At 42.3% G+C, this 19,602-nt stretch overlaps 1 protein-coding gene across 1 annotated transcript in view; it reads right to left on the bottom strand.

Moving 5' to 3' along the window:
- SLC10A7 (solute carrier family 10 member 7) overlaps nucleotides 1–19,602 on the bottom strand; it is a 153,586-nt gene that overhangs the window by 93,715 nt on the left and 40,269 nt on the right. The window contains exon 5 of the mRNA XM_014059348.2: nucleotides 11,654–11,692. Within this exon, the coding sequence (XP_013914823.1) occupies nucleotides 11,654–11,692 (39 nt within the window). The remainder of the gene's footprint in view (nucleotides 1–11,653; nucleotides 11,693–19,602) is intronic.

Raw genomic sequence — 19,602 nt, 5'->3', positions numbered from 1 at the left:
GGGAAGAGAGTAGTAGTATAACACTGCAATTTATTTAATACTTCAGTGACTTTTTCAACCTTAAAATAAAATGAAATTTAGGAGACAGGAGAGAGCTCTCATGCAGACCGGCTTACAGGCAAAAACTGGATTTTTATTCAGTTAAGTCAGTGTTTCCCAACCTTGGTGACTTTAAGTCCTGTGGACTTCAACTCCCAAGCTATGCTGGCTGGGGAATTCTGGGAGTTGAAGTCCACAGGACTTAAAGTCACCAAGGTTGGGAAACACTGAGTTAAGTGAACAGACTGGCAGAAGAGCAATATACCTTTTACCCCAGAAACTCCATCCAGCTGGATAGAGGAAATCTTTGCTTCAATATAAAGCATAAAAATTAAGCTCCCTCCCCCTCCCTGCTGCCTCCTATATTGTAACCATCAGTAAAGTGGTATTTATTAAAATTAGCATCTTTTGCATATTCACAAGACTGTCATTTATTGTCATTGGCAAGCTCTCAAAAATCAGATTACAATAAAATTGCTAAAATATTCATTGTGATTGCACAAGTAGCATATAATAAAAACAGCATCAGATAGCATTTTATTTCAAAGTGCAATTCCAAAATGCTTAGCTGTCAGCCTCTGCTTCACTTGCTTGCTTTCGGCTGCCATGGAAACGGGGGGAAGGGCATGGTATTGGGATGGGAATAATTAGTACAGGAGGATTTGTCAAACAGGGAGTTTTGTTCTCACCATCGTCTGCGCATGCTGATGGCTGATGTTTGGACCTGGTCAAGGCCAACCATCCTGCATACCAATCTGAAGATGCTACTTGGAGATGCAACCCACATGACACCTAAGGGAGATGCAGATTGGGCAATGGGGTGGTGGGTGTTGGAGGGAGGGGGCTGGGCAAAAGTTTGATGTGTATGATTTCACGCTTTTCTGCCTCAGACCTTGCTTTACTTCGCTGCTATCTATTCATAACCAGTAAAAGTACTTTTAATTCCACAACCATTGAAGTGAGAGGTTTCTTTCTTGGTTACTGAGGGAGGCATGCTTGACATTTTATTGAGGTACAATAAAATGGTTAGCAGGATAGAAGTTTTTAGATTAAAAGGAAGAAAAAGGAGGGAAATGAGGATTTTTAAAAAGCTGCCCAACTACCTTGAATATCAATCAATGATAACTAGGCAGGAAAATAACCTATTCTCGTTTTTACAGATTACTATGTGCACAATAATATAAATGAAGCAGAAAATCAAATTATATAAGGATATAAACAGCCTAGGATTAATTGCATGCTACTAATCCTGATACGATACAAATTTACTCAAAAGTAAATCCTGCTCTATTTGCTGAGATTACTTCATAATGGAACTGGTTTCTTTGAACCACAATTATCGCTAATAATAATCAAATACACTGAATGAATTACGAAAATGTTAGCATACTTTATTAAGTTATTCTCTTGAGGGAAACCCAAATCACTTATGTTCTACAATTATTCTAAATCCAACTTTTAAATGAGGGGAGGAGATAATGATATTAACTTCTTAACTTAGAAAAATTCTCTGTGGTATAAAATATTCTCTGAATATATGTAAATTGAATTCATCTATCATTACTTATTACCAGTCTAGCTAGAGAAAAAAGTTTTCTGTTACAATTAATTCTTTAAAAGCGTATGTTTTAATTAGACCTATGATGTTATTACATAAGTTATAAATGCACATATATCTGCCTGCAGAACTACAGGAATTCATTTCCAAGCTAACATTAGTTTGAAGCTTTTTAAGCCAGTCATTGCCCATAAATGCAGTCTATCAAATGCTAATACATTTGAATACCAAGAGAATATGTATTCTTTTCTAAGAAAATCCACATTTATATATCCAGAACTCTCAAACTAGCACAGCAATTTCCCTCACAAAGTGTACTTCAACTATATCTACCACTCTGATTTCAATTTTAGCCTTCTTTATCCTCTGACTTCATAATTTAAAAATTAACTGTAATTATGTTTCTATAAGGGAATGCAATCCAGTTGTCTCAGATGTTGCTGAGCTTACAATGTACAATTCCCTATTCCCTATTAAAAATAATCTAATTCAATTTAGTGAACTGGTTTTCAATATTCTAGATGGAGGACAATTTCCCTTCTATTGAAAGCAGTATGCAAGCGGTAAGAGATACCTGTGTCCATCTACTCTCTCTTTGTGATAGCCCTCTTTTATTTCTTCTACTATGTTCTCTCCCCTCTCTCCCCTCTACTCCAACAGAGCGCGTTTCTGGTCGCTCCTGGCATTTTTGTCATCTACGCCCCTGTCTCCTTTGGCGTTTGTGGACTCTGTTGGCTGGCTTTATAGAGGGTTCTTCGGTTTGTCATGGGGCGATATAAGACCTGGCAGTGGGCCTTGTGGCCGTTGCCATGGCCCCTTAGTCTTCCCTCTAGGCCTTCTCTATGCTGCGGCCTTTCCTTCCTTCCCTGGCCCTCGGTTTGCTTCTACTCAGACGGGGCTTTTCTACCTGGTTCCTTACTCACGCCTGCTCGACATTGGACATTGGACTCAAGGCACTCCATCATAGCCCGCCTGGAACCTTTTGGACCCCTCTTTTGCAATATCACCTATATTATCTCCCGCGCAAGGAAGTGAGAAGACGTGACTCTTCTTCCCCCTTTACATCTTCGCGAACCACTCCGGACTGGACTCTTGGCAAACCCACCCACAAACTCTATCTGAATTTGAACGTCTTTTAATAACAGCACAATTTTTCTTTTGGTATGGAGAGTGCATGTGGTATGTATGTGTTGATTGAATGATCCCACAGCTTTCTAATTTAATGAATTTTTTCTTAGCCATTGTACTGTATCACTGTATTTTAATTTAGTGGGGTATGTATGTGCAGAATGCTTGGCCGGTATGGATGGGGGGACTGAGAGCGCGGCCCAGAGCCCCCACCACTGAGTGCACAAGCAGAAGTGGATGGGGGCCCGGATCTGCCTCTCGTCCCAGAATGTATGGTATGAATGGCCTGCCTGGGAGAACGGAGGCCACGGGAGGGGAAGTGGGGTCTACGGGTGCGGGGATGGGCCGGTGCATCCCGGTCATAGTTGGGAGAGGCAGGTTTGATGGGAGTTATAGGGCTAGCCATTACCGGGGAAGGAGGGTTCGCTATGTCACAGCGATCCCTCCTTCCGGCCCTGTTAGCTCCACTCCAGGACCAGATGGCGAGAGTTGTCAGGACCCTGGTCTCAGGCTGCTGTTGCTAAATGCCAGGTCTGTGGTTCACAAAGCTCCCCTCACCTGGGACCTAATATTAGACGAGGGGGCAGACCTGGTATGTATTACTGAAACCTGGCTGGGCTAAGAGGGAGGAGTCCCCCTCACTGAAATGTGCCCAGAAGGCGACACCAGGGAATGTGCCCAGCCGCGACACCAGGGAAGGGGTGGGGGAGTGGAAGTCATCATCCAAGAGTCACTAGTTCCTCGTAGGATCCCTGCTCCAGAGACTGTCGGGTGTGAGTCCCTTCTGGTGAAGTTGGACCTTGGGGGTCAAGTGGGTTTGTTTCTAACGTACCTACCTCCCAACAGCATTACAACAGCCCTGCCTGTGCTCCTTGAGTCAGTAGCCGAACTGGCAGTTGAGTTCCCCAGGCTTATAGTGCTGGGGGATTTCAACCTGCCGTCGCTCGGCGAACGCTCTGATGGAGCACAGGAGTTCATGGCTTCCATGACAGCCATGGACTTGACCCAGGTAATTCAGGGTCCGACTCATACAGCGGGTCACACGCTCGACCTCATGTTTCTCTCAGAGCAGTGGAGACGTGATCTAGATTTGAAGGGCATTAAGATCTTGCCCTTGTCATAGTCAGATCACTTCCTACTGAGGCTTGACTTTCGGAAACCAATTCCCCACTGTAGGGAGGGGGAACCGATTAAGCGGTTCCGCTCCAGGCACCTGATGGACCCTATGGGATTTCAGACGGCACTTGGTGAGATACCTGACTCTCTGGCCCACAGTCCAGTGGAGTCCTTGGTCGCTGCTTGGAATATAGCGGCGGTGGAGGCTCTAAACCGGATTGTGCCTTTACGGCCTCTCTGCGGCAGTGGATCCAGGAGGGCTCCTTGGTTTACCGAGGAACTCCGGGAGATGAAGCGCCAAAAGAGACATCTAAAGCGACGCTGGAGGGCTAGTAACTCCGAATCTGACCGAACACAATTAAGAGCCTTTATTAGGACTTATCTAGTGGCGATACGGGCGGCAAAATGTGCTCATTTTTCCGCTCTTATTGCATTCGCAGAATCTCGCCCAGCTGCCCTGTTTAGGATAGCCCGCTCCCTCTTGAAAGGGAGGGATGCGGACGGGCCCTTACAGGGTAGAGCTGAGGAATTTGTTCAGTTTCTGTCGGATAAAATCGCTCGGATTCGGACAGACCTGGACTCCACTTGGACGGTACCAGCCGAGATGCTGGGGGAAGGTCTTGATTGGATTTTGTGGAGTGAGTTTCAACTTGTCGCTCCTGAGGAAGTGGACAAGGCCATGGGAGCGGTGAGTGTCTCCACCTGTTTACTGGACCCGTGTCCCTCCTGGCTGGTCTCGACCAGCAGGGAGGTGACACGTGGCTGGCTCCAGAGGATTGTTAACACCTCTCTTCGGGAGGGATCCTTCCCGCACCCTCTAAAGGATGCGGTGATGAGACCCCTCCTTAAGAAACCTTTCCTGGATCCAGCCATCTTAAACAACTATCGCCCAGTCTCCAACCTCCCGTTCATAGGGAAGGTTGTTGAGAAGGTGGTTGCCTTTCAACTCCGGCGGACCTTGGATGAAGCAGATTATCTGGATCCCTTTCAGTCGGGTTTCAGGCCTGGTTACGGTACCGAAACTGCTTTGGTCGTGCTGATCGATGATCTCTGGCGGGCCAGGGATAGAGGACATTCCTCTATCCTAGTGCTTCTTGACCTCTCAGCGGCCTTCGATACCATCGACCATGGTATCCTTCTGCAACGGTTACGGAAGGTGGGAGTGGGAGGCACCATCTTAAGGTGGTTCTCCTCCTACCTCTCGGACAGGTTGCAGTCGGTGTTGGTTGGAGGACAGAGATCAACCCCTAGGCCCCTCAAATATGGGGTGCCGCAGGGTGCGGTCCTGTCCCCCCTCCTATTTAATATCTACATGAAGCTGCTGGGTGAGATCATACGCCGACACGGTATCAAATATCATCAATATGCGGACGATACTCAATTGTATCTGTCCGCCCCATGCCAACTCAGCGAAGCAGTGGAAGTGATGTGCCAGTGCCTGGAGGCTGTCAGGGTCTGGATGGGAGCGAACAAGCTTGCACTCAATCCAGGCAAGACCGAGTGGCTATTGATGCTGCCTCCCAAAGATAGTCCAGACATTCCACCTCTTAGGCTGGGGGGTGAAATTATACACCCCTCAGAGAGGGCCCGCAATTTGGGTGTCCTCCTGGATCCGCAGCTGATGTTAGAACACCATCTGTCTGGGACCAGGGGGGCTTTTGCCCAGGTTCACCTGTTGCTGCCCTACCTGGACCAGGAGGCACTTCGAATGGTCACTCATGCTCTCGTCACCTCAAGACTGGATTACTGTAACGCGCTCTACATGGGGCTGCCCCTGAAGAGTGTTCGAAGACTGCAGTTGGTCCAGAATGCAGCCGCGCGAGTGATATTGGGTGTACCTAGATACACCCATGTTACACCCATCCTCTGCGAGTTGCACTGGCTCCCCATTGGTCTCCGGATGCGCTTCAAGGTGGTAGTCGTTACTTTTAAAGCCCTACATGGTTTAGGACCTGGCTACCTGAGAGACCGCCTCCTGCCACTTACCTCCCAACGGCCAACAAGATCGCACAGGTTGCGCCTCCTCCGGGTGCCGTCGACCGGACAATGCCGGCTAGCGGCCCCCCGGGGGAGGGCCTTCTCTGTAGCTGCGCCGGCCCTGTGGAACAATCTACCCGTAGAGATCTGGACCCTTACCACTCTCCTGGCCTTCCGTGAAGCCACCAAGACCTGGCTGTTCCGGCAGGCCTGGGGCTGTTGATCAATATCCAGCCCCACTTAGACACAATGGATGGTGTGTAATTTTAATAATTGTATCTTTTATCTTAAATTTTTAAATGCTTCTTTTATCTTGCCTGTAAGCCGCCCAGAGTCCCAAGGGAGTGGGCGGCATACAAATTTTATTAAATTGAAATTGAAATTGAAATCATGTTGCATACAATTAAGACAGTAATTAATTTTTTGATATCAGAAAAATTCTGAAATAAGCCAATAGACATGGACATCCAGGTTTCATTTTTATTTATTTTATTTATATTTTACTCCGTATCTATACACCTACTATAATTTATCCTAACTTATTTAGCATCTATTCTATCCTAAACCTTTCTATATCTTAGTTTTGCAATATTTTGTAAAGTATTTTCTAAGGTATTTTTCTATTGAATTTTATTTTTATGTTATTACTCTCATATTCAAAAGCCTACAGAATCTTATATTCAACTCCAACAGATCCCAACAAACTCTAAGCTAGTTTGAATTACTTCAACTTTATTTTTAAAAAATCTTACTATTTTTGTACGTGATTCTGTGGTGAACAGATCAACTTGGGGGCAGCCGAACTTCTGAACTATGCGTTGGAACAGATGTGGGCGCAGGCACCACTCCGAGTGGTCGACAGTCGCCCTGCTCAACCAATCCGCCTGGGTGTTCACCGTGCCAGAGATGTATGGACAGCAGATGGATCTCCACCCACCAACCTAGGTCGTCAGCTTCTGACATCAAGGACCTGGACCACGTGCCCCCCTGGCGGTTGATGTGCACCTTCGTCGCAACATTGTCTGTCAGCACCCTCACGTGACGATCCTGAATGCCTGTCTGGAATCAAAGCAGGGCCAACTGGACCGCTCTCAGCTCCAGCCAGTTGATGCTGTGCGATGCCTCGGCCGAGGACCACCTGCCCTGGGCTATCTGATTAAGGAAGTGAGCCCCCAACCGTACAGACTGGCATCCGTCGTGATGGTGAGCCGGGTCGGTTCCTTGAATGGAGACCCCTTCATCAGGGCAGGAGACAACCACCACCTGAGCGAGTGACGCACCATCATGGAGACCGGTACGAGCCTCAGCGAGCTGCTCTTGTTGGCTCTTTGATAGGGCAGAAGGAGCCACTGGAGGGGACGAGAGTGAAGACGTGCCCACGGAATGATGGATAGGCACGAGATCATCTTGCGTAGGAGCTGCGATAGCTGAACGATCTTGGCATGAGACCGCCGTACCTGCATGACCATCTCTCTGAGGCTTGTCACCCGCTCCAGTGATAGGAAGACCTGGCAGGCGATGGTGTCGATGACGGCCCCTAGATGCTGAAGCCTGGTTGTTGGGTGAAGGTGGCTCTTCTCCAAGTTGATGGAGAACCCGTGACTCCGAAGAACATGCATCGTGTAATGCAGATCCCTGACCGCCTGCTGGGGGGATGACGATAAGCATATCGTCTAGATAACAGTGCAGCCGCACTGGTCGCAATCTGAGGAAAGCTGCCACAGCTGCGAGGATCTTGGTGAAAGTTCTGGGGGCAGATGATAGGCTGTACAGCATGGCCCGGTACTGGTAGTGCTGGCCGGTGTAAGTGAACCTCAGGTATCTGCGGTGGGCTTTGCGGATGGGTACATGGAGGTAGGCCTCTTTTAGATCTATGGAGGTTAAGATGTCCCCCGGCCTGATGCAGCCCAGGATAGACTGGAGGGACTGCATCTTGAACCTCTGATAGGTGACATGATAATTTAACCTCTTTAGATCTAGGATCCCCCTCCACCCTCCGGAGGTTTTGGGGACCAGAAACAGGATGGTGTAGAACCCTGTTCCCTCCTGACCAGGTGGAACCGGTTCTATGGCCCTGATCTCCGTGAGATGTCTTACTTCCTGTTCCATGAGGGACCTTTTGACTGGACACGAGGGAACAGGGCACCTGACGAAATGACGGGAAGGAAGAGAGAGGAACTCCAGGGTGAGACCCAGCCAGATCGTTTGTAAGACCCACTGATCCGACGTGACCTGCTCCCATTGGTCATAAAACAATTGGAGTCGCCCTCCTATGGGAGCCAACCCCCGACAGTAACTTATACTTCCTGAAAGGGCGGGAACCAGATCCCCTCCGAAAGGGACGTCTGGAGTAATACTGTTGGTGACATCTGTCCCAAAAAGACTGGTGGTCCTGGGACCTGTCCGCCTGCTGGTTGAATGGCCAATGCAAGGGAGTGGAACTGGAGGAAGGTTCCGGGTTCCGAAAAGGCTGCCTCCTGTAGGAGTAGAAGCCCTTCTTGTCGGATTTCTTAGAAACCGACGGCATCACCTTCTTTTTGTCCTTATTTTCAACTAGGACTGGATCCAGGACCTCCCCGAAAAGCTTGAGCCCTTTGAAAGGGGCAGAAACTAACTTCCACTTGGAACACATGTCTACGTTCCAGTGCCTCAGCCACAAGAGACGCCTGGTGGCAACATTTGAAGCCAGGGCGCTAGAAGCGAACTTAGCTGCACTGAGAGTGGCATCGGCTGTATACTCAGTAGCTGCCATGATCTTGTTAATTTCCTGCCTCAACTTGGTATCCCTAACCGGAACCCACGCCATTCACTGCCTCAACCAGAGGAGAGCAGCCCTGGAAAGAAAGGAAGCTGAGGTGGAGGTCTTAATCGCCCATGCAGCCGCCTGGTGCGTTTTATGACAGGCATTGTCAGACTTCTTATCCTAAGCTTTAAGACCCTCTAATAGATCAGGCGGAAGCACTGACGTTGAGGTGAGGACCGCAACCAGAGGATCGATAGGTGGCAGCTTAAGCAAATCCTCCAGACTGGCATCTACAGTGTACAGCTTCTTATCATTGCTAGAGGGAGTAGCCATGGTAGCTGGCTGGGCCCACTGTTTCTGAACCAAATTAAGAAACATTTTGGGAATAGGAATAATTTCCTGGACCAAGACAGGTTCCTCAAACAAATCCCCAGACAAGTCATCCAGCAGGAACCTGAACAGGTGGAGTGGACCCATGTGGGTAGCCAGCTTGGCCTTGTCCAAAATGGTTTTGAAATTGGCAATGTTAAATAGCCCCAAAGAAGTGGGCTTTTGAGCCGTCGCACTTTCCTCCTCCGAGAATTCAGCCTCCTGAACAGGAAGAATATCTTCTCCCTCCTCCCAGTCCGAAGCCTCGGAACCCGAAGAGGAATGGGGGGAATTCAAGATACGTGGGGGAGATGCGACCCTGGTAACTGGCTGAGGCTCCAGATGCTTAGTCTTGCGGGTGTGTTTGCCTTTATGCCGCATGCCCATCTCTATGCTCTGGGAAATGGCCCTGTTAATAACCTCCTGCATCTCAACTGAAAGGTCAGGCCCAAGATCCTCCCTGGAGTGAGCCCTGGGCTTGGTCCCGGGAGGTGGGTGTTGAGGAGCCAAGGGACCCGGAGCAGGGCCTTCCTCTAGATCCGAAGGGCAAGTGAACAGATCAGCCTGATCTACCATAGAAGGGCCTGGAGATACTGCCCTAGACATGGAGCCCTTGGGTGAAAACTCCCAGCCCTCATCCTCACTGTCTGAAACAGGCCTAGGCTGGGCTGGAGGAACCTCCATGGCGGGCTCCTCAGGAGACACCGAATTAGAGGATTGTGCTTGGTGCTGGGCCTTGGAGAACTGTTTCTCAAGGGCCTTTTGGCGACACGATGTGTCCTTGTCTGGCCCAGACCCCTGCTTAGGCCCAGGCCTGGAGTATGGCTTGGAGCCCCTGGCAGCCATGCCATGGCCCCTGGCATCCATGCCGACCTGCCTGGAGAAATCCCTGGAAGAACTCCCTGCCTGGGTGGAATCCTCGGGAACCTGCTCAGCCATAAGAGAAACTAAGTCCCAATTGATAACCAGGGGCTACCTCCACTCACCACCTTGCAAAGGCCCTGCAGACCAAACAGACACTCCGAAGAGATGTGGAGGGATCGCAGCACCAATATGCAGCCAGATGGAATAAAACACGAGCGTTAATAGCTCCCAGCGCTTGCAGGAACAAGGCTTGTGACCAGCGGCCCCAATCCTAGCTGCTCAGGTGGTAAAGACACAAGCCAAATTTGCCAGCCAGGCCGGACAAGGAATGGCTCCACGCGGCTCCTGCCGTGAGTCAGGCTGCAGACAGCTGCAGCACGCGGTTGAATAGGAAACCGAAACCGCAAATAGCTCCAAAATGGCGACCGGAATAAACTAACCAATTTAAAAGCTGGCGCCAAGCAAACCGGAGCTCTGAGGCACCGCACCTGCACGCTGGCCACCAAAGGCACGCACGCCAACCACAAGAGCCTCAGCGGGGATTTTTCCCCCTCAGCGGGGGTCGTAGCAGCGCTGGTGTCGGCACTCCAACCCACGCGCTTCCCCCAGCAGCTGCCTGTGTTCCAAGCGGCGCCTGGGAGATAAGCAGGATGCTGGGGAAACGAGGAGTGAGTTCAGATTGTAAATGAAGTAAATAAACCTCAAACACGCTCACTCAGCCTGCTCACACCCTAAACTAAACCTTACCTACAATAAAAGGCTCAAGAGAGTCCAAGCAAAGCAATAGAATGAAGAGAAACTCTAAGCGCGTCCTACTGGGCTAGCTGAATTGAAAAAATCTGAAGATAAACAGCACCAGAGGTGTGGCTTAAAGTTTCAATTCAGTTCTGGGCAGTTTGGCTGTATTTAACCCTTGCTTGGACTCTCCTGAGCAGCGCCCTGGAAAACTAGCAATTCTGTGTATGCGGGTTAATTTATATCCTAAAGAAAATAAGAACAATTTTTAAAATGCCAGATATTTTGAGTTAAAATTTTAACATTAGGAACACATCTTAATGCACGTGCATATCTAATTATTTCTCTTGTATAACATTCCTTTTAATCTATTGGTAAGCATTCATGATCTATAAAGAGTATTTTCATGCATCTTTATATTATGTATTTACTAATACCCTTAATAAAAATGATTTGGACTATAGCGGAGATAAACAATTTATGTTATAAAAATATATTGTAACTTCATGCAAAAATATGTCCAGATATTTGATTTGTATAATGCACAAAATAAGGGAAATTATTACTGAAATGTCTTTTCTGTATATTTTACAGTATATTGTGCTTGGGGATGCTAAAATGTATGCCCAGGAATTATATTTCGAATGGCCCAGTTATTTTTACTCCTTCCATCAGTTTCCCTTGGGACATAGAATAAGCTTGTTCTCTGGCAGCAAAATATGCTAATCATGTGACTTATCACCCAGTGAATTAGTATTGCTTCTCTCATCATCTGAGCATGTTCCCTTAAAAACCATGGCATCTTAATAGAAAATAATGACTGTGTGATAAACCTCATTAGAAAATCAATATATTGACACTAGTCTCCCAAATGTCTGAATAGTAATGGATTGTCTCCTCATTAAGAAGTATTAACGTGTACTTAAGCATCATTAAATTATATTGATCAAATATTATTCACACACTAATTTTCTGGAAAGCAGTAGATACTGGAAAGAAATGTAAGCATGTGTATTTAAAAGAGAAGTATGATATATGATAAAGGAAACTTAACTCAATATTCAGTAATGGTTAAAAATGTATTGTAAGGCTTTGAAACAATATTGGAAGGTGATATTACTTACCAAGAAACTTCCAAAGGCAGAGTTAAATATAGCAGCTGCCTAAAAGAATGAAAGAAACATCAATAATAGTCTTGCTATTTCATATATAATACTGAGCTTAATTCATATTTTCTAGTAAACTACTGCCATTTAAAATCATTGCAAAATAGCCTATGAAAAGTCACATTTCAGATAATAGTTACTTATTTTGTTATTTATGTTTATAATTCACATTTCACTTTTATACTCATTGGGCAACTTAAAAATAAAGGAAGTTATTTTTTAAAAAACCTATTACCATGTTTATGCTAGATAAAATTCCTTATAGGAAAAACACAGGTAGAGTTTTTTTTTAAAGGAAGTCAATAGAAAAATAACGTAACAAGTAATTAATAGTATGATGCTTATCTGAACAGAATATATATTTGTATATTTCTAGTGTATTTCAAGTAGAATACTGAATTTACATCTTTTGCTACAAGCATTTAGCTGAATATATACTGCACTAAAATTACAACTTATCTAAGTGCTTTAATTCCAAAGGCCAGAAAGAATACAACGAATGCAGCAAAAGAAAAAAGAAAAGAAAAGAAAAATAAATGACCCAACTGAGTTTGAAGAAATGTTTAGCTTACCTAAATATCCAAGAAATAATGTTGGGGAAAAGCATTCTGACAAACTACTAAATTCTGAGAAACAGAAAATGCTTAAATCTTGTAAAGCTTCCTATTTTACCTTAACAGAAGGAATTTTTCCATGGCATCCAGTCCGATTATGTAGAAACACGTACAGCCCCCCCCCAAAAAAGGGAGGGGGGTAGGGGCAGAGAAAAGAAAACGTGCCATTTACATGGGAAACAGAAGCAGAATCAAAGTAATCACCAAGGACATCTTCCAGCCATAGACGAAAGGTTTTTGAAAGAGCTTGAAAGTTTGAACCCAGTCCAAAACAGAGGCTAAACTGAGTAGAACCTACTGCTCTATTATGAGAGTGCAATGAAAATGAATGGCTAATGAGATGCTTGGCTCCAGAGAGCTTAGCTTTCTTATTCAAGTTCATAATTTATTCAAAGCTTTGATAATTTCATTAGAGTCATCCTTGGCTGGCCTTATCAATAAAAGATAGCCCTGGACCACAGCTTCTCAGTGGCCCACACACAAGCAAGCAGAGTCTTGTAATATTTTGTTTTGCTTTGCTGCCTTGTTTGCTTGCTTGCTTGCTAAAAAGGACAATGGCATATGGCATTCCATGTTGTGGGGAGAGCTTCTGAATAGAAACAGCTAAATAAAAGATCACGGTTGACAGTTATAAAACTACAGCAAAATATTTTTACACCTCTACTTTCTCAGCATCTGCCTTTGAACACGAGGAGGAGGAACCAGTCCAAATAATTATCTTTGCAACAAATAATAAACATAATATGGTTTAACAAGTCAGAATGTAACATTAGGATTTCAACTTGCAATTCCACACCTTGATAAACCTTGAGGAAATAATCTATGACATATGAAGCAATGTGGTTTAAGTTGAGTTCAGGTATCTAAAGAATCACCTGATCTTACAGTCCTTCTAATCATCTCACAAGATCTCTTCCGGTATCCTCCTGCCTTGAAGAGTGACAAATAGCAACTAGGATCTTACTGCCTTAGCACCCTACTTGTAGAGTGGATTTATCAGTTCTATCTCTGCTCAGATGGTCCTACCTGATATTATAATGGGAAGGATATGGGTTAAATATAAATTGATGATTGAATGTTAAATGAATTTCTTAAATTATGGATCAAATGAGGAAGCCCTTGAGAACAAAAGTTCTTGGGTGAGTTACAGACCTAGAGGCATTTGATACCATGTTATATTTTAGGCACTCAAAGTTTTCTACTCATGAACATTTAGTGGATTATGTTTTCATAGTTACATATTTTATGTAATGAGATTTTTATGAAGGGGCGTTTTATTTATTTTTTGTTTAGGCAGCTTAAAGATAGAAAGAAATACAACAGTTAGCCACTGAACAACAGCTATTTCTGGCTCTAATGTTTTACAAAAACACAGTAGCCATATACGACTCCTTAGGGATAGCATTCCATAGCTTGGGAGCTACAATAAGGAGAATTTATCCTGCATAGCAGATAGATCAGCAGCATCAGTCACATCTGGAGAATCTTAAAGAGAACCTCTCCTCTTAAACTACAGAAGTTAACTTCACAAGTTAAACTTGTGTAAGTTACAAAGTAGGCTTGTAACAGGAGTGTCAACCTCTTTTGGCCAGCTCTTAAGCCTTATGAGGCTCAAACTTTAAAACATTTAAGACTTCAAATAAGATGGATTAGAAAAACTCTGATATTTCTTGGGTGTCCTTTTCTTTATCCTTCGAAGAATTTTGGTTTTATACCAGATCATTTTCCCTGGGAAACATGGTCAACTGAAATTCACAGAATAAAGTCTGCAATACCTTTAACAAGTGACAATGAAAAAGAGGAAATTGGGAGCAGTTAAAATAACTAAATAAAATCCATTTCGAATCCTCACACTGTGTACTTCAGCAATTAGAACAGGCAGAAGAAATTTGAGCCTCATCCCACTTCTCTGCTTTTGACTGCACAAAAACAAAACCAAGTCCTAAGATTAGAACTAACAGACCTGTAGCAAATCACTTAATAATGCAAATTGGCATACTATTTACTCATCACTTTGGGAAGAAAAGTATTATATCAATTCTTCTCTGGAATATTTAGAAACCAACACCATTAATTTTTCAGCGGTCAATACAAGCCACGAATTAATGTTTTCATTTGACTGAATGTATTATATAGGATAACCTTTACCTTTTTCCATAGTACATGCTTAACAATGTTCCTGAACTTAATCCTCTCTTAGGTTAAGCACATGCACTATATACATACTAATTCTAGCAATAAGATAAAAATGCCACACATAAAAATTAATTCTAGATATAAAATTTAACAGCAGGCATAAAAGGGCAGATAATTAGCAGCACAAAACTCAAAGAAATGTATACTGACCAAAAAGAAATGACTATAATACAGACTACAATCCTATAATATGCCTATTTGAGTCATCATGGACTAGCTTTTGACTATATTTGAATATTCTGACTATCATAAAATTGCAGTTACTGCTATTTATTGCTATTTCTCTGGTTTAAGCATGGAATAAGTACATAAGGGACACAGTGGCTCAATGGCTAAGACCCTGAGCTTGTTGATCAGAAAGATCAGCAGTTTGGCAGTTCGAATCCCTACCACCACATAATGGAGTGAGCTCCTGTTACTTGTCCCAACGTCTGCCAACCTAGCAGTTTGAAAGCATGTAAAAATGCAAGTAGAAAAATAGGAACCATCTTTGGTGGGAAGGTAACAGTGTTCCGGGAGCCTTTAGCATTTAGTCATGCCGGCCACATGACCACGGAGACATCTTCGGACAGCACTGGCTCTTTGGCTTTGAAACAGAGATGAATACCGCCCCCTAGAGTTGGAAATGACTAGCACATATGTGTGAGGGGAATCTTTACCTTTAAGTGAATTGTATGCATTAAGTTAACAAAAAAGTACACATATATTTACAATTTACAGCTTGAGACCATATTGGACGGCCACTACCTTGGAAGCAGATAAATACAAGACACTTTTAATGTCAGCCACAGGTAAAATCTACTATATATTATAATGTGAAGAGGTGTAAAAACTATGGTTCCCTTATTTGGCTTTGCCTATATTGTGTGAAAAATCTTTTTTCGGAATAAAATGGATTATTATCCCAGTTAAATGTTAACTTCAGTTTTTAAGAAGCGGGTGTTTCCTTCAGTCTGCAATGCGCATACCTTAGAGGCTTCAAAAATAATGGTGATTGGTTAAAAAGTAGTGTATTTTATTTCAGTTGCCACTCATCACTATTTGTTTGACTCCAGGCTGAAAAAGAATATATATTCAAGTTATTGGCTGCAGATGCTAAATTGAATCAGGTGTCCTTTCCTCTTAAGAAAATTAAGTTGCTTTTGTTCACGAATGTTTTAATGAGAACAGAGCTTGCAGACATTGACAAATGGGAAGGACACCAGAGAGAGCATGGAAGCAGGACAATATGTGCATTTTACATTCTTGCAGCCTATTTTTCACTGACTATCCTGAATGACTTCACCATTTCTTAAGGGACCTATTAATCTCAAATTTAGTTATTACACAACATTTATTTGAACATATATTCTGGGGATGATGACAGTTAATAAAGGCATTTTTTTTTACGAGCAGTATTTTTACATATTGTTCCAGCTATAACTCCCCTCTCATTCTTCTGCATTGATGGAAAACTCAAGTGATGATGTAGCTTTATTTAAGAGAGAGAGAAGTATCTATATTCAGATGCTGTTTTAAGTACACAGGGACCCTTAAATAACTGTTAAAATGGATATAAAAAATAGTATTTCAGGATAGCAAAATAAAAATGTGCAAACGGTTCTACTGGTAACTACATACCTATAAAATGGTCCCTTGGAAGTAAAAAAACATTTTCTCCCCCCCCCCCCCGAAAAGTCTTGCTGGTTTTAAAACTTCATTATTTGTAATAAAAGTGTAAAGTCCAGCTTCTTTTTTATAATGAGCGTAGAAAATTCAGCAATATCTAGCTTGGGCTATAAGTATCAAAGTGTACAGCTCATTATTCTTGCAATAAACAGAGCTGGATGACACTTAGGTCTACTGTACGTTTACTCGATAAACCTATTATTGATTTGTTCTTATTCTTTCTGTCTTTCACACATCTAGCAATTATATAATTTATTAAAGCATATTCTAAGGCAAAAATAGTTTTCATAGTTAAATTATTTTTTTTCTTTTTCAAAATAAAATTCAAAAGAAGTATATTAGGTCTTAATATAGGCAGACAACAGAAAAAGTTTACTTTTCTCTTCTTTATCAGAGGCTGCAGGAATGCAAGTAGTCCTCAAAAGGCAACTAGACTTTCTTGGGTTTTTTTCTTTGAAAATGTTTCATTTCTCATCCAAAAAGCCTCTTCTGTTCCTGAACTGACGAAGCTTCTTGGATGAGAAGAGAAACGAAAAGCACCTTTGAGACAACCATCATCTGGATGACTGAGAATCTCCATAGACAAGTACTCCTCAACTTACAACCATTTATTTAGTGACCATTTGAAATTAACATGGCACTGAAAAAAGTGACTTATGACTGTTTTTCACACTTACGACTCCTGCAGCATCCCCGTGGACACATGAACAAAACTCGGGTGCTTGGAAATTGGCATGCATTTATGAGAGTTGCTCTGCCTCAAGATCACGTGATCACCATTTGTAAATTTCCCAAGCTGGCTTCTAACAAAGTCAATGGGGAAGTCAGATTCACTTAATGACTGCAGTGATTTGCTTAACAACTTAACAACAAAAAAGTCATAAAATGGGGCAAAACTCACTTAAGAATTGCCTTGTTTATCAACAGAATTTGGGGGCTCAATTACGGTCATAAGTCAAAGACTAATGTACTTGCCAGTGACAGTGGTCACTGTTAGGAGAAAGCAGTGGTGGGTTGCAAATATTTTTACTACTGGTTCGGGCTCACTCCCCCACGGGTGTGCGTGCAGCAGCTTATCGGCTGAATCGGGAGCAACCCACCACTGGAAGAAAGGAGATTTCAGTTCATAATTCATTATAGCCTCCTCTAACCAAATCATCTTGGATATATATACTGGTTGGGTGTTTCCAATATTCCTGCCTAATACATCTGGAGTATACAGGACTAGAGCTGCCAGAATTTAAATTAAATTGAAGCAATTTATTGTTGTATTTTTAACTGACAAAGTATTGAGTCTTAAACAATTTTATTTTTAAGTTCTGAATTAACAATTAGCCATTGAACCTGAGCTTTAAAAAAGAAAAGCTCAAAGTGGATACTAATCAATAAGATTATCATAATATCTATATATGTATTTAATTTATGGAATGCAGCATTTACAAACAATATGATTTCTGCAGCTATTATAAATTCAGAGTTATTTAAATTTACAAATATTAACCTGCGCACAGACAATAGCAAGAATAGAATCTGTGTATAATGCATCTTTAGCAGAATCTTATAATTAAGTCTACCAAATTTATTACCCACTTGGGGGTTTGTAGTGGACAGACAAAACCTCATTTCTATGCATAGTGAGAGGGACACAGCTACCTGCTTCGATACCCATTTGGTAAGCAACAAAAGAAGTAATGAGCATTACATCCTTTTTCTGCCAACTCACTTACCTGACTGCTTTCAACTCCTGGTTATCTACAGTTATTAAGCTAGTGTTTAAGCACAACACTGTTGGCAATTGGTGTTGTATTTAAAGTACTGATTTTCACTTAAAACATTCTAAAGGATACAGAATGCTATTGAGATCCTGTTTTATTTATAACCATATAACAATTAGTGTGGTCATTTTCTGTAAGCACCCAGGTCTATAGCCCATTAATCAAGAAAAAACCCAAGAGAATCTTACACTGTTGCGAGCAAGCACAATTTTATCAGAATTAGTTTTTTGTATGCTCTGTCTTTAGTTGTTGTGCTACTTTATCATGATGCAAAAAGTATATGCATAAGTTATTATGAAAAGAACAAATGAAAAGTAGCACTTTCAAATATAATGGAAGTATACAATGATCTTATTCAATTAAACTGGTAATCTCCTGTTTAGGCTATTACATTTTGAAACTGTAGCTGATTCAAGAAATCATGACTATTATTTAAATCATTCCATCTTAGTTTGTCAATGTGTATTAGCTGTATCGGTACCAGACTACCTATAGGTACAATTTAAAGTGCTTATTTTAATTTTTAAAATCTCAGCCTGTGAATACATTATCTGAAAAAACCTGGTTTCCATTTTAAGTGCACGTGCAGAAGCCTTATCCTATATCTATTCAGCAAAAATGTGCTGGCGTCGCCATGAAAGTGATCTTCCTAGTGGTAGCACTCAAGTTAAAGAAAATTTTCTATACAGATGCTCATTGGCATCTTGTTCATAAATATGGTGGCACCTGTGAAGATCTTTACAACTGAGTTATGCTTCTTGTATGATTTAACCTTAGTGCTTTGTTTTAGGAGAGGGAATATTTCCATGCTGCTTATTATTGTTTGCTGAATTATACTACTACTCGTATTATCCACATTATTAATATTTTGTTGTACTCTATAAACTATACATATTTGTTATATGCTCAATAAAAACAAAGTCAAACAATGCATTTTCCCAGACTAAATATGTCTCAAGCACATTGTTTCTATTATTGTAATCCATTCTTAATGCCCATGTTTTTCTAAAACAACTGCAGCCAATTCCTCTAGTATTTTATTACTTAGTGAAGATTTCAGAAAAGAATTCACTTTTAATAGCTATTTCTACAGAAAGCAGACAATAGTATTGTCTTGTATAAGGTAAATATACAGGGATAATTACTTCAGCAACTTTGTACCACCTAGCATAAATTTAATAAAAAATACAAGGAAATCAATCTTTAGTTCCTGACAATAGCATCAAACAAGGAATGAATCTTTACACATTTAATATTATTGCAACATGAAATTATTATTCAAATGGGTCATCTGACTGACTTTTATCCAATAGCAAACAATAAAGTGAAAATGAACTAGTTGTTAATTATTTGTGATACTACCCCTCTGCAAATGCTTTTTTCCAAACCGTTCCCCAAATTCAAGTTAACATCCTTTGTGCAAACTGTTGCACACAGTTTCTTATGCAGAGGTGCATCCTGTTGCTATATATTGCAAATGGAGACTGTCACTAATCCAGAACTGTATATGATTTTCCTTTGTTCCAAACTTAGCCTAGAAGGACAGTGGCAGATGTGCCCTTTCTGCAATTTATGCATGTATGTGTATATCTAGGTATTAAGGTATAAAATCTATTCATTTTTTTAAAAATTACATTTCATACCCACGCCCCCC

Source organism: Thamnophis sirtalis, unplaced genomic scaffold (assembly GCF_051295495.1).
Source record: "Thamnophis sirtalis isolate CommonGarterSnake01/CBP01778 unplaced genomic scaffold, rThaSir2_p1.2 scaffold_10, whole genome shotgun sequence".
NCBI classification, from domain to species: Eukaryota; Metazoa; Chordata; class Lepidosauria; order Squamata; family Natricidae; genus Thamnophis; species Thamnophis sirtalis.
The sequence above is the reverse complement of the archived record's forward strand: the minus strand, read 5'-3'. Positions and strand labels throughout refer to the sequence as shown.